The 12944-nt window shown below is 45.6% G+C and overlaps 1 protein-coding gene across 3 annotated transcripts in view; it reads left to right on the forward strand.

Annotated features, from left to right (window-relative positions):
* The window catches only part of LOC128700964 (peptidyl-glycine alpha-amidating monooxygenase B), a 111816-nt gene extending 99752 nt beyond the window's left edge, over positions 1–12064 (forward strand). For all 3 annotated transcript variants that reach the window (XM_070079717.1, XM_070079719.1, XM_070079718.1), the window contains one exon: positions 8454–12064. In XM_070079717.1, coding sequence (XP_069935818.1) covers positions 8454–8665 — 212 coding nt within the window. In that variant the 3' untranslated portion in view covers positions 8666–12064. The remainder of the gene's footprint in view (positions 1–8453) is intronic.
* The last annotated feature ends 880 nt before the right edge of the window (positions 12065–12944 follow it).

Consider the following 12944-nt stretch of genomic DNA (forward strand, 5'->3'; position numbering starts at 1 on the left):
TGGTAGTAGGTTGGTAGACAACAACCACCTAGCAGAGAGGTACTACCATCCTGTGGTAGTAGGTTGGTAGACAACAACCACCTAGCAGAGAGGTACTACCATCCTGTGGTAGTAGGTTGGTAGACAACAACCACCTAGCAGAGAGGTACTACCATCCTGTGGTAGTAGGTTGGTAGACAACAACCACCTAGCAGAGAGGTACTACCATCCTGTGGTAGTAGGTTGGTAGACAACAACCACCTAGCAGAGAGGTACTACCATCCTGTGGTAGTAGGTTGGTAGACAACAACCACCTAGCAGAGAGGTACTACCATCCTGTGGTAGTAGGTTGGTAGACAACAACCACCTAGCAGAGAGGTACTACCATCCTGTGGTAGTAGGTTGGTAGACAACAACCACCTAGCAGAGAGGTACTACCATCCTGTGGTAGTAGGTTGGTAGACAACAACCACCTAGCAGAGAGGTACTACCATCCTGTGGTAGTAGGTTGGTAGACAACAACCACCTAGCAGAGAGGTACTACCATCCTGTGGTAGTAGGTTGGTAGACAACAACCACCCAGGGAGGTACTACCATCCTGTGGTAGTAGGTTGGTAGACAACAACCACCCAGGGAGGTACTACCATCCTGTGGTAGTAGGTTGGTAGACAACAACCACCTAGCAGAGAGGTACTACCATCCTGTGGTAGTAGGTTGGTAGACAACAACCACCTAGCAGAGAGGTACTACCATCCTGTGGTAGTAGGTTGGTAGACAACAACCACCTAGCAGAGAGGTACTACCATCCTGTGGTAGTAGGTTGGTAGACAACAACCACCTAGCAGAGAGGTACTACCATCCTGTGGTAGTAGGTTGGTAGACAACAACCACCTAGCAGAGAGGTACTACCATCCTGTGGTAGTAGGTTGGTAGACAACAACCACCCAGGGAGGTACTACCATCCTGTGGTAGTAGGTTGGTAGACAACAACCACCTAGCAGAGAGGTACTACCATCCTGTGGTAGTAGGTTGGTAGACAACAACCACCTAGCAGAGAGGTACTACCATCCTGTGGTAGTAGGTTGGTAGACAACAACCACCTAGCAGAGAGGTACTACCATCCTGTGGTAGTAGGTTGGTAGACAACAACCACCTAGCAGAGAGGTACTACCATCCTGTGGTAGTAGGTTGGTAGACAACAACCACCTAGCAGAGAGGTACTACCATCCTGTGGTAGTAGGTTGGTAGACAACAACCACCTAGCAGAGAGGTACTACCATCCTGTGGTAGTAGGTTGGTAGACAACAACCACCTAGCAGAGAGGTACTACCATCCTGTGGTAGTAGGTTGGTAGACAACAACCACCTAGCAGAGAGGTACTACCATCCTGTGGTAGTAGGTTGGTAGACAACAACCACCTAGCAGAGAGGTACTACCATCCTGTGGTAGTAGGTTGGTAGACAACAACCACCTAGCAGAGAGGTACTACCATCCTGTGGTAGTAGGTTGGTAGACAACAACCACCTAGCAGAGAGGTACTACCATCCTGTGGTAGTAGGTTGGTAGACAACAACCACCCAGAGAGGTACTACCATCCTGTGGTAGTAGGTTGATAGACAGCAACCACCCAGAGAGGTACTACCATCCTGTGGTAGTAGGTTGGTAGACAACAACCACCTAGCAGAGAGGTACTACCATCCTGTGGTAGTAGGTTGGTAGACAACAACCACCCAGGGAGGTACTACCATCCTGTGGTAGTAGGTTGGTAGACAACAACCACCCAGGGAGGTACTACCATCCTGTGGTAGTAGGTTGGTAGACAACAACCACCCAGGGAGGTACTACCATCCTGTGGTAGTAGGTTGGTAGACAACAACCACCTAGCAGAGAGGTACTACCATCCTGTGGTAGTAGGTTGGTAGACAACAACCACCTAGCAGAGAGGTACTACCATCCTGTGGTAGTAGGTTGGTAGACAACAACCACCCAGGGAGGTACTACCATCCTGTGGTAGTAGGTTGGTAGACAACAACCACCCAGGGAGGTACTACCATCCTGTGGTAGTAGGTTGGTAGACAACCACCCAGGGAGGTACTACCATCCTGTGGTAGTAGGTTGGTAGACAACAACCACCCAGGGAGGTACTACCATCCTGTGGTAGTAGGTTGGTAGACAACAACCACCCAGGGAGGTACTACCATCCTGTGGTAGTAGGTTGGTAGACAACAACCACCTAGCAGAGAGGTACTACCATCCTGTGGTAGTAGGTTGGTAGACAACAACCACCTAGCAGAGAGGTACTACCATCCTGTGGTAGTAGGTTGGTAGACAACAACCACCTAGCAGAGAGGTACTACCATCCTGTGGTAGTAGGTTGGTAGACAACAACCACCTAGCAGAGAGGTACTACCATCCTGTGGTAGTAGGTTGGTAGACAACAACCACCTAGCAGAGAGGTACTACCATCCTGTGGTAGTAGGTTGGTAGACAACAACCACCTAGCAGAGAGGTACTACCATCCTGTGGTAGTAGGTTGGTAGACAACAACCACCTAGCAGAGAGGTACTACCATCCTGTGGTAGTAGGTTGGTAGACAACAACCACCTAGCAGAGAGGTACTACCATCCTGTGGTAGTAGGTTGGTAGACAACAACCACCCAGGGAGGTACTACCATCCTGTGGTAGTAGGTTGATAGACAGCAACCACCCAGAGAGGTACTACCATCCTGTGGTAGTAGGTTGGTAGACAACAACCACCTAGCAGAGAGGTACTACCATCCTGTGGTAGTAGGTTGGTAGACAACAACCACCCAGGGAGGTACTACCATCCTGTGGTAGTAGGTTGGTAGACAACCACCCAGGGAGGTACTACCATCCTGTGGTAGTAGGTTGGTAGACAACAACCACCCAGGGAGGTACTACCATCCTGTGGTAGTAGGTTGGTAGACAACAACCACCCAGGGAGGTACTACCATCCTGTGGTAGTAGGTTGGTAGACAACAACCACCTAGCAGAGAGGTACTACCATCCTGTGGTAGTAGGTTGGTAGACAACAACCACCTAGCAGAGAGGTACTACCATCCTGTGGTAGTAGGTTGGTAGACAACAACCACCCAGGGAGGTACTACCATCCTGTGGTAGTAGGTTGGTTGACAACAACCACCCAGGGAGGTACTACCATCCTGTGGTAGTAGGTTGGTAGACAACAACCACCCAGGGAGGTACTACCATCCTGTGGTAGTAGGTTGGTAGACAACAACCACCCAGGGAGGTACTACCATCCTGTGGTAGTAGGTTGGTAGACAACAACCACCTAGCAGAGAGGTACTACCATCCTGTGGTAGTAGGTTGGTAGACAACAACCACCCAGGGAGGTACTACCATCCTGTGGTAGTAGGTTGGTAGACAACAACCACCCAGGGAGGTACTACCATCCTGTGGTAGTAGGTTGGTAGACAACAACCACCCAGGGAGGTACTACCATCCTGTGGTAGTAGGTTGGTAGACAACAACCACCCAGGGAGGTACTACCATCCTGTGGTAGTAGGTTGGTAGACAACAACCACCCAGGGAGGTACTACCATCCTGTGGTAGTAGGTTGGTAGACAACAACCACCCAGGGAGGTACTACCATCCTGTGGTAGTAGGTTGGTAGACAACAACCACCCAGGGAGGTACTACCATCCTGTGGTAGTAGGTTGGTAGACAGCAACCACCCAGGGAGGTACTACCATCCTGTGGTAGTAGGTTGGTAGACAACAACCACCCAGAGAGGTACTACCATCCTGTGGTAGTAGGTTGGTAGACAACAACCACCTAGCAGAGAGGTACTACCATCCTGTGGTAGTAGGTTGGTAGACAACAACCACCTAGCAGAGAGGTACTACCATCCTGTGGTAGTAGGTTGGTAGACAACAACCACCTAGCAGAGAGGTACTACCATCCTGTGGTAGTAGGTTGGTAGACAACAACCACCTAGCAGAGAGGTACTACCATCCTGTGGTAGTAGGTTGGTAGACAACAACCACCCAGAGAGGTACTACCATCCTGTGGTAGTAGGTTGGTAGACAACAACCACCTAGCAGAGAGGTACTACCATCCTGTGGTAGTAGGTTGGTAGACAACAACCACCCAGAGAGGTACTACCATCCTGTGGTAGTAGGTTGGTAGACAACAACCACCTAGCAGAGAGGTACTACCATCCTGTGGTAGTAGGTTGGTAGACAACAACCACCCAGGGAGGTACTACCATCCTGTGGTAGTAGGTTGGTAGACAACAACCACCTAGCAGAGAGGTACTACCATCCTGTGGTAGTAGGTTGGTAGACAACAACCACCCAGGGAGGTACTACCATCCTGTGGTAGTAGGTTGGTAGACAACAACCACCTAGCAGAGAGGTACTACCATCCTGTGGTAGTAGGTTGGTAGACAACAACCACCCAGGGAGGTACTACCATCCTGTGGTAGTAGGTTGGTAGACAACAACCACCTAGCAGAGAGGTACTACCATCCTGTGGTAGTAGGTTGGTAGACAACAACCACCTAGCAGAGAGGTACTACCATCCTGTGGTAGTAGGTTGGTAGACAACAACCACCCAGGGAGGTACTACCATCCTGTGGTAGTAGGTTGGTAGACAACAACCACCCAGAGAGGTACTACCATCCTGTGGTAGTAGGTTGGTAGACAACAACCACCCAGGCAGGTACTACCATCCTGTGGTAGTAGGTTGGTAGACAACAACCACCCAGGCAGGTACTACCATCCTGTGGTAGTAGGTTGGTAGACAACAACCACCTAGCAGAGAGGTACTACCATCCTGTGGTAGTAGGTTGGTAGACAACAACCACCCAGGCAGGTACTACCATCCTGTGGTAGTAGGTTGGTAGACAACAACCACCTAGCAGAGAGGTACTACCATCCTGTGGTAGTAGGTTGGTAGACAACAACCACCTAGAAGAGAGGTACTACCATCCTGTGGTAGTAGGTTGGTAGACAACAACCACCCAGGGAGGTACTACCATCCTGTGGTAGTAGGTTGGTAGACAACAACCACCTAGCAGAGAGGTACTACCATCCTGTGGTAGTAGGTTGGTAGACAACAACCACCTAGCAGAGAGGTACTACCATCCTGTGGTAGTAGGTTGGTAGACAACAACCACCCAGGGAGGTACTACCATCCTGTGGTAGTAGGTTGGTAGACAACAACCACCTAGCAGAGAGGTACTACCATCCTGTGGTAGTAGGTTGGTAGACAACAACCACCTAGCAGAGAGGTACTACCATCCTGTGGTAGTAGGTTGGTAGACAACAACCACCCAGGGAGGTACTACCATCCTGTGGTAGTAGGTTGGTAGACAACAACCACCTAGCAGAGAGGTACTACCATCCTGTGGTAGTAGGTTGGTAGACAACAACCACCTAGCAGAGAGGTACTACCATCCTGTGGTAGTAGGTTGGTAGACAACAACCACCCAGGGAGGTACTACCATCCTGTGGTAGTAGGTTGGTAGACAACAACCACCTAGCAGAGAGGTACTACCATCCTGTGGTAGTAGGTTGGTAGACAACAACCACCTAGCAGAGAGGTACTACCATCCTGTGGTAGTAGGTTGGTAGACAACAACCACCCAGGGAGGTACTACCATCCTGTGGTAGTAGGTTGATAGACAGCAACCACCCAGAGAGGTACTACCATCCTGTGGTAGTAGGTTGGTAGACAACAACCACCTAGCAGAGAGGTACTACCATCCTGTGGTAGTAGGTTGGTAGACAACAACCACCCAGGGAGGTACTACCATCCTGTGGTAGTAGGTTGATAGACAGCAACCACCCAGAGAGGTACTACCATCCTGTGGTAGTAGGTTGGTAGACAACAACCACCTAGCAGAGAGGTACTACCATCCAGTGGTAGTAGGTTGGTAGACAACAACCACCCAGGGAGGTACTACTATCCTGTGGTAGTAGGTTGGTAGACAACAACCACCCAGGGAGGTACTACCATCCTGTGGTAGTAGGTTGGTAGACAACAACCACCCAGGGAGGTACTACCATCTTGTGGTAGTAGGTTGGTAGACAACCACCCAGGGAGGTACTACCATCCTGTGGTAGTAGGTTGGTAGACAACAACCACCCAAGGAGGTACTACCATCCTGTGGTAGTAGGTTGGTAGACAGCAACCACCCAGGGAGGTACTACCATCCTGTGGTAGTAGGTTGGTAGACAACAACCACCCAGGGAGGTACTACCATCTTGTGGTAGTAGGTTGGTAGACAACCACCCAGGGAGGTACTACCATCCTGTGGTAGTAGGTTGGTAGACAACAATCACCCAGGGAGGTACTACCATCCTGTGGTAGTAGGTTGGTTAACAGCAACCACCCAGGGAGGTACTACCATCCTGTGGTAGTAGGTTGGTTAACAACAACCACCCAGGGAGGTACTACCATCCTGTGGTAGTAGGTTGGTAGACAACCACCCAGGGAGGTACTACCATCCTGTAGTAGTAGGTTGGTAGACAACCACCCAGGGAGGTACTACCATCCTGTAGTAGTAGGTTGGTAGACAACCACCCAGGGAGGTACTACCATCCTGTAGTAGTAGGTTGGTAGACAACCACCCAGGGAGGTACTACCATCCTGTAGTAGTAGGTTGGTAGACAACCACCTAGCAGAGAGGTACTACTGTCCTGCCAAGTAAGTGTAAAATGGAAACCTGTAATTATTCTACTTACACTTAGGTCACACTACACATACATGTACAAGCATATATATACACACCTGGGTTTTCTGATAATTTTCTTACTAGTTCTTGTTCTTGTTTATTTCCTCTTATCTCCATGGGGAAGTGGAACAGAATTCTTCCTCCGTAAGCCATGCGTGTCGTAAGAGGCGACTAAAATGCTGGGAGCAAGGGGCTAGTAACCCCTTCTCCTGTATATGTTACTAAATTTAAAAGGAGAAACTTTAGTTTTTCTGTTTGGGTCACCCTGCCTGGGTGGGATACGGCCGGTTTATTGAAAAAAAAATATATATTTGCACACTTACTAAAGTTTTAATACTTGGGGTTGTGTCCTTTACGCTTAATCATGTCCCTCAGCCGTGTAGGAAGACTCTCGCACAAATTCTTGTGGGTTTGGGGAGGTATATTATTCCATGCTTCATGTAGAGCAGCCTCCAGCCACGGGATGGAACTGATATTCTTGCCCAGTAAACTTCGTTTCACTATTGACCAGAAGTTCTCAATAGGGTTTAGGTCTGGCCAGTCATTGAAGAACCTCACTTCACAGTCCTTAAGCCACTGATCTACAGATTTGGCAGTGTGACACGGTGCACCGTCTTGCGAAAAAACCATAACCCCCACACTTGTCAAGTGCCTCGGGTAAATTGTCACACAATAACTCCAGGTAATTATACTGGTTCATATACTGGTTTTTGTGAAGCACAATGAGTTCACCAACACTCTGAGCACTGAAACACTCCCAAACCATGAGTGAGTCTGGGTGGTGTTTGGTGGTTCCACAGGTGTAGCATGGGTGTAGCGGTCACTACCTCTGGGCTGGTACACACGTCCCCCAGGGTTACAGGTGACTGAAGGTTGCTTCCTCACTCCAAAGTACTTCAGACCACTGTTGAGGAGTCCAGTGAAGATATTTCTTTGCATAATCCAGCCTACGTTTCTTCTGTGGCTTGGAGAGAATTGGTTTCTTAACCTGGCGGTGACCACTGTAGCCCAGTTCTGACACACATCTGTTAATAGTTCTTGCAGACACCTCTGAGAGATGTGGGTTCTTTTCTTTCAATTCTCCAGCAGTTATCTTATGTGTACTCTAACTGCTTCTTTAACACAGTTAAGGTATGAACAGATGTCTTCTTCCAGGGGCCAGGCTGAGGTTTGGCAGACGGTAACTCAACACCGTCACCAGCCTTGAAACGCTGCACCCAGTTCCTCACTGAACACTCACACACACCAACATTCTCCACTGTTTCTTTCGTCTGGTGCCCAGCTTTGTGAAGCCCTATGATTTGAGCTATAGTTTCAGGTGTTAAAGACTTCCTTTTACCCATAATCAAACATGTATAGCCCCAAAACCAAAGGGAACACTGGACAAAAGATGGGACGGATGAGAGACAAAAGTGCAACACGTCCTCTCACCACGGCAGCCACGTGAGCACTGAGGAGTCACTGTGGAGTGTGGTGGCAGGCCATGATGTCATGCTAATGGCTGCTACTCAGCATAATGCACTGATGAAAAAAGATTCCCCCGTATGGTAGGCCTTTGATTTTCGTCACGGCATTATGCCAGGGCACTCACCCGGCATAATGCCATGACTAGCACTCTACATATACTATTAACATTAATATGTTAATAACATTGACATTATTATACAACATTAATATCTACATTAACAATCAGTAATAATATTGCCTATATCAACATCAATAATATTAGCTACACTAATGTGTACATCAACAGGTCGCTTCAAGAGGCGTCACCTTCAGAACGGGTCGCTGGGCGCCTCAATCCGTGGCCTCTCTGGCAAGCATGAGAACGGCCTCAACCTGGGCTCCTTGCTCAACAAACATCACGGCTTCGAGAAGGTTGCCACCGAAGACTTGGATCACGACGCGCCAGACTCTGGCGACTCGGATATTGAAGAATTCTCCCAAGTAGCGACCAGAGCATAAGCCAGATTTAATAGTACTGTACAGTACTGTATGAAAGGAGTACAATACACGAATTAATCAAATACGTATTTTTCAAATTACAACTCAAAATCTGTGCAGTATTAAGAAATGCAATAGACAAATTGGTTGTTTTTTCTAATGATTCAAAATTGTTCTAATGATTCAAAATTGTTCTAATGATTCAAAATTTTTCTAATGATTCAAAAATTTTCTAATGATTCAAAAATTTTCTAATGATTCAAAATTTTTCTAATGATTCAAAATTTTTCTAATGATTCAAAATTTTTCTAATGATTCAAAAATTTTCTAATGATTCAAAATTTTTCTAATGATTCAAAATTGTTTCTTCAGTCGTTGTGTACAGCATAAAGGAATGCATTATAATACAGATATTAGTCGTCTTTTTTTTTTTTTTTTTAAATTATACAAAAATTTATATATCGACGTATTTAGATTTTTTGTTCTATAAGGTTTTGTAGTTTTTTAGATTTTCAAAATCATGGTAAAATTTTTATATTTCTGCAAAAATTAGGTACAGAATTTTTTGGACTTACAATAAATTGTAATGTATAGTTGGTGTTGTATGCCGTATTCTTGAGAATACAGTAGTGTATGTTGATGGGATGCGTTTAGCCTCGGTGGGTCTTTAGAATTGTGGTTGCCCATTCAGTTACCGACTGTACACGGCTGTGCTTAACCTGACCGACTGAAGTGCTTCACAGCGCTCAGTGAGGCAGCGTACATAACCGCAAGTGGGAAGTGTTAAATCCCAGTGCTTTCATAGATTATACATACTAAGATACACTAGGATTTATAAGAAAACAGTAAATCCTAGTGCTGTCCTTGATTATATATACGAAGATGCACTGGGATTTATTTTAGGAAGGTAAATCCTAGTGCTTTTCCCGATTATATGTACATATACTTTATCCTAGCACTTGACTGGATAATATATCAGGAAACTTGAATGGATGCGAAAAGAATGTTAAATCCTGGTAGCGGTTTCCTCAATAATGCGTACATGAAGTGTACGTTTAATTCTTGATAATGCGTACATGAAGTGTACGTTTAATTCTTGATAATGCGTACATGAAGTGTACGTTTAATTCTTGATAATGCGTATATGAAGTGTACGTTTAATTCTTGATAATGCGTATATGAAGTGTACGTTTAATTCTTGATAATGCGTATATGAAGTGTACGTTTAATTCTTGATAATGCGTATATGAAGTGTACGTTTAATTCTTGATAATGCGTATATGAAGTGTACGTTTAATTCTTGATAATGCGTATATGAAGTGTACGTTTAATTCTTGATAATGCGTATATGAAGTGTACGTTTAATTCTTGATAATGCGTACACAAATTTATTTCATTTCAAATTCATGTGTTTCAGTCCTTGAACTTAAAGTCCCCTTCAAGGGGGGCACCTTGATGCTGGTGAAGGGCTCTCAATCCAAGGAATTTGAGCTGGTTTTCCCCTTCCTCGGATCGAACCTGATTGCCTCCCATTCCTCTGAGTGCTGTGTATCTCTGATGGGGGTACTCAGTTTCCCCAAGATTATAATAGTCGGAAAGATTTCTGTTTGGAAATTTTTACAGTGAGGAGTGATAGTAGTAGTAGTACTAGTGGTGGTGGCGGTAGTTTAGTTAGTAGTAACAATAGCATAGTAATAGTAGTAGGTCTCGACTGGTAAATGGTACAGTTAGTAACATTAAGTCCTCAACTTAACAATACGTTGAGAATCTTCTGTATTTGAGGTTTTCTTCGAGAAGGTGCCGGACAGGCATCTCAAGTCAGTACCTGACCAGCCGGGCTGTGGTTCGTACATCGGGTTGCGTGCGGCCAGCAGTAACAGTCTGGTTGATCAGGCTCTGATGCATCACGAAGCCTAGTCTCAGTCCGATCCACAGGGGCGTCGACCCCCGGAACCCCCTCCAGGTGTTGTATATATCATTATTATACACAATACAGGTCCCCAATATATTTGTAAATTGAAGACTTCCTGCGGTAGATCCTAACTGGTAAATGGTACAGATAGTAATACTAACAGTAGGAACATAGTAATAGTATGTCTTAAGTGGTAAACAATACAGTTGTCAAGACTGGCGACTGCTGTATCAGTCGCCTCTGACCATCTTGCGCTCCTGGATGCCTCGGTTATACAAACATGCTCAAATTTCATAAAATTCATACACCGCGTCCTGTATTAATGCGTGGATGGCGCAGTGTACGGCAGAATTATCCTGCGTGTGGGTGTTTCAACGCTGGCACGTTTGCTGCTTTCTTTCGGACACGATGGGCAGAAATTTTTAATTCTCGTTTGTTTTGTAAGGCTCCTCTGTATACGTAGTTTAATTTTTTGTAAATGCGATTGAAAAAGTCCATCCAAAATTGAATTGCTAGTGGCGAGGCGTTAATAATATGCACCATTGTAGTTGCAGTCATGGTATTGTGGGTTGTGAATTAATTCAGCCATGATATCGTGGGTTGTGAATTATCCCAGCTATGGTATTGTGGGTTGTGTATTATTGCAGCCATGATATCGTGGGTTGTGAATTATTCTGACCATGGTATTGTGGGTTGTGAATTATCCCAGCTATGGTATTGTGGGTTGTGTATTATTGCAGCCATGATATCGTGGGTTGTGAATTATTCTGACCATGGTATTGTGGGTTGTGACAGCCTGGTTGATCAGGTCCTGACCCACTGGTCAAGGACTGGGCCACAGGAGGCATTAATTCCTTAAAGAGGCCACCTTGATGCTGCTGGAATGCTCCTGATCCAGTGAATCTGCGCTCCTGTTTTCCTCGGATCAAAACTTCTCCGCATACCCAAGTCCTCGAAAGAGGCGCCTTGATCCAGGAAATTAGGTCTGTCTGAATCTGATTATCCCCCATTTACTGTACGACGAGGGGTTTAGTGCATCCTCATTATTATAATCCATTCCCAGGGCTTGTATGATCCGTGTGGATCTAACATGCCCTTGTATATTCGCTTGTATAATAAGCTAAGTATAGCTGATATAATGTATGGAATGTGTGAAGGTGGTTGAAGTTCTTAGTGGTTAATGGGGTTTAAAGTCTATCTACTTCACGAGAGTCATTAAGACTGGTTGGTTAGTTAATGGGGTTTAAAGTCTATCTACTACACCAGGGTCATTAAGGCTGCAGGTCACCTGTACACCACCAGTAAATGACCAGTGTATATACACTGAGATATACTCCTCTCAAGTGTATATACACAGATATACACCTCAGTGTATACATCCTGTAATAGCCAACTTCAGTAATCTTAAGCTCTCACAGTGTATATTATACTGCCAGTCTGTATACACTATACAAAAGGTTGTGAATATTGTATTTTATGTTAATTGAAATACAAAATGATCTTATGAACCTGTGTTCTTTACTGGTTTTCCCCGTGTGTTCTTCACTGCAGTGTTCAGAGCAGTGAGGGCGAGCTTTGAGCTTCCCTCCCTTGAAATGACCATTACAGTGGATCTCTTACAAAGCGCCTCGTTGTATGACTTGTGGGTTTAGCGCTTGATAGTGGCATAAGTTTCCCTCAAACAGTAATATTTTTGCCAATTCAGTGGCAAAAGTTAGTCCAAAGTAGCTTTACCACCTGGTATAAATTTCTCTCAATAAACCGTGCATTTTTCCGTGTACAGTAGAACCCGTATCCGAGGATTTGGTCTCCGCTGTTTCAGTTATCCAGGGTTTACAGTGAACTCAAAATAATCCTCAATTTTGCTTGACCATTAAACTGTCCAAGTGTAGATATACGTTCACGTGCGTAGCGCTCCGAGCGTAATTTTTTTTTACATTTGAAAGTGTAAAAACAAAATGTAGATCTACATTTGAAGTGGTACGCACATGAACGTAGATCTACGTTTGGACAGTTTAAAGAGCTAATACTGGCCCTAAAGCACAACGGTAGTGATGGTGTCAGTTCCTCAAAGCCTAAGAGAAGCTGTGAAGTACGTCCCATCAGTGGAAAAGTCATAAATTCCACACAGCACATGGAGAATTATCAATTAAACTATCGTAGGTTGATCCAGTCTAGAATGTTCATGAAAAATGGCACATGTAGGGTTAGCTACTATCCAAGGTCTCGTGTATCCACGGTAGGTGTTGGAAGGTGTCCCCGCGGATACCAGGTCACTATTGTATGAAGCTTTCAATGCACCATTCTTTTTTGTGTACTTTCAGTTGCATTTAGTACGAGCTCTTGTGAAGCTCCGTGGACAGCAATTTCTCGTGGGTACTACTGAAA

Source organism: Cherax quadricarinatus, unplaced genomic scaffold, assembly GCF_038502225.1.
Source record: "Cherax quadricarinatus isolate ZL_2023a unplaced genomic scaffold, ASM3850222v1 Contig7, whole genome shotgun sequence".
NCBI lineage: Eukaryota > Metazoa > Arthropoda > Malacostraca > Decapoda > Parastacidae > Cherax > Cherax quadricarinatus.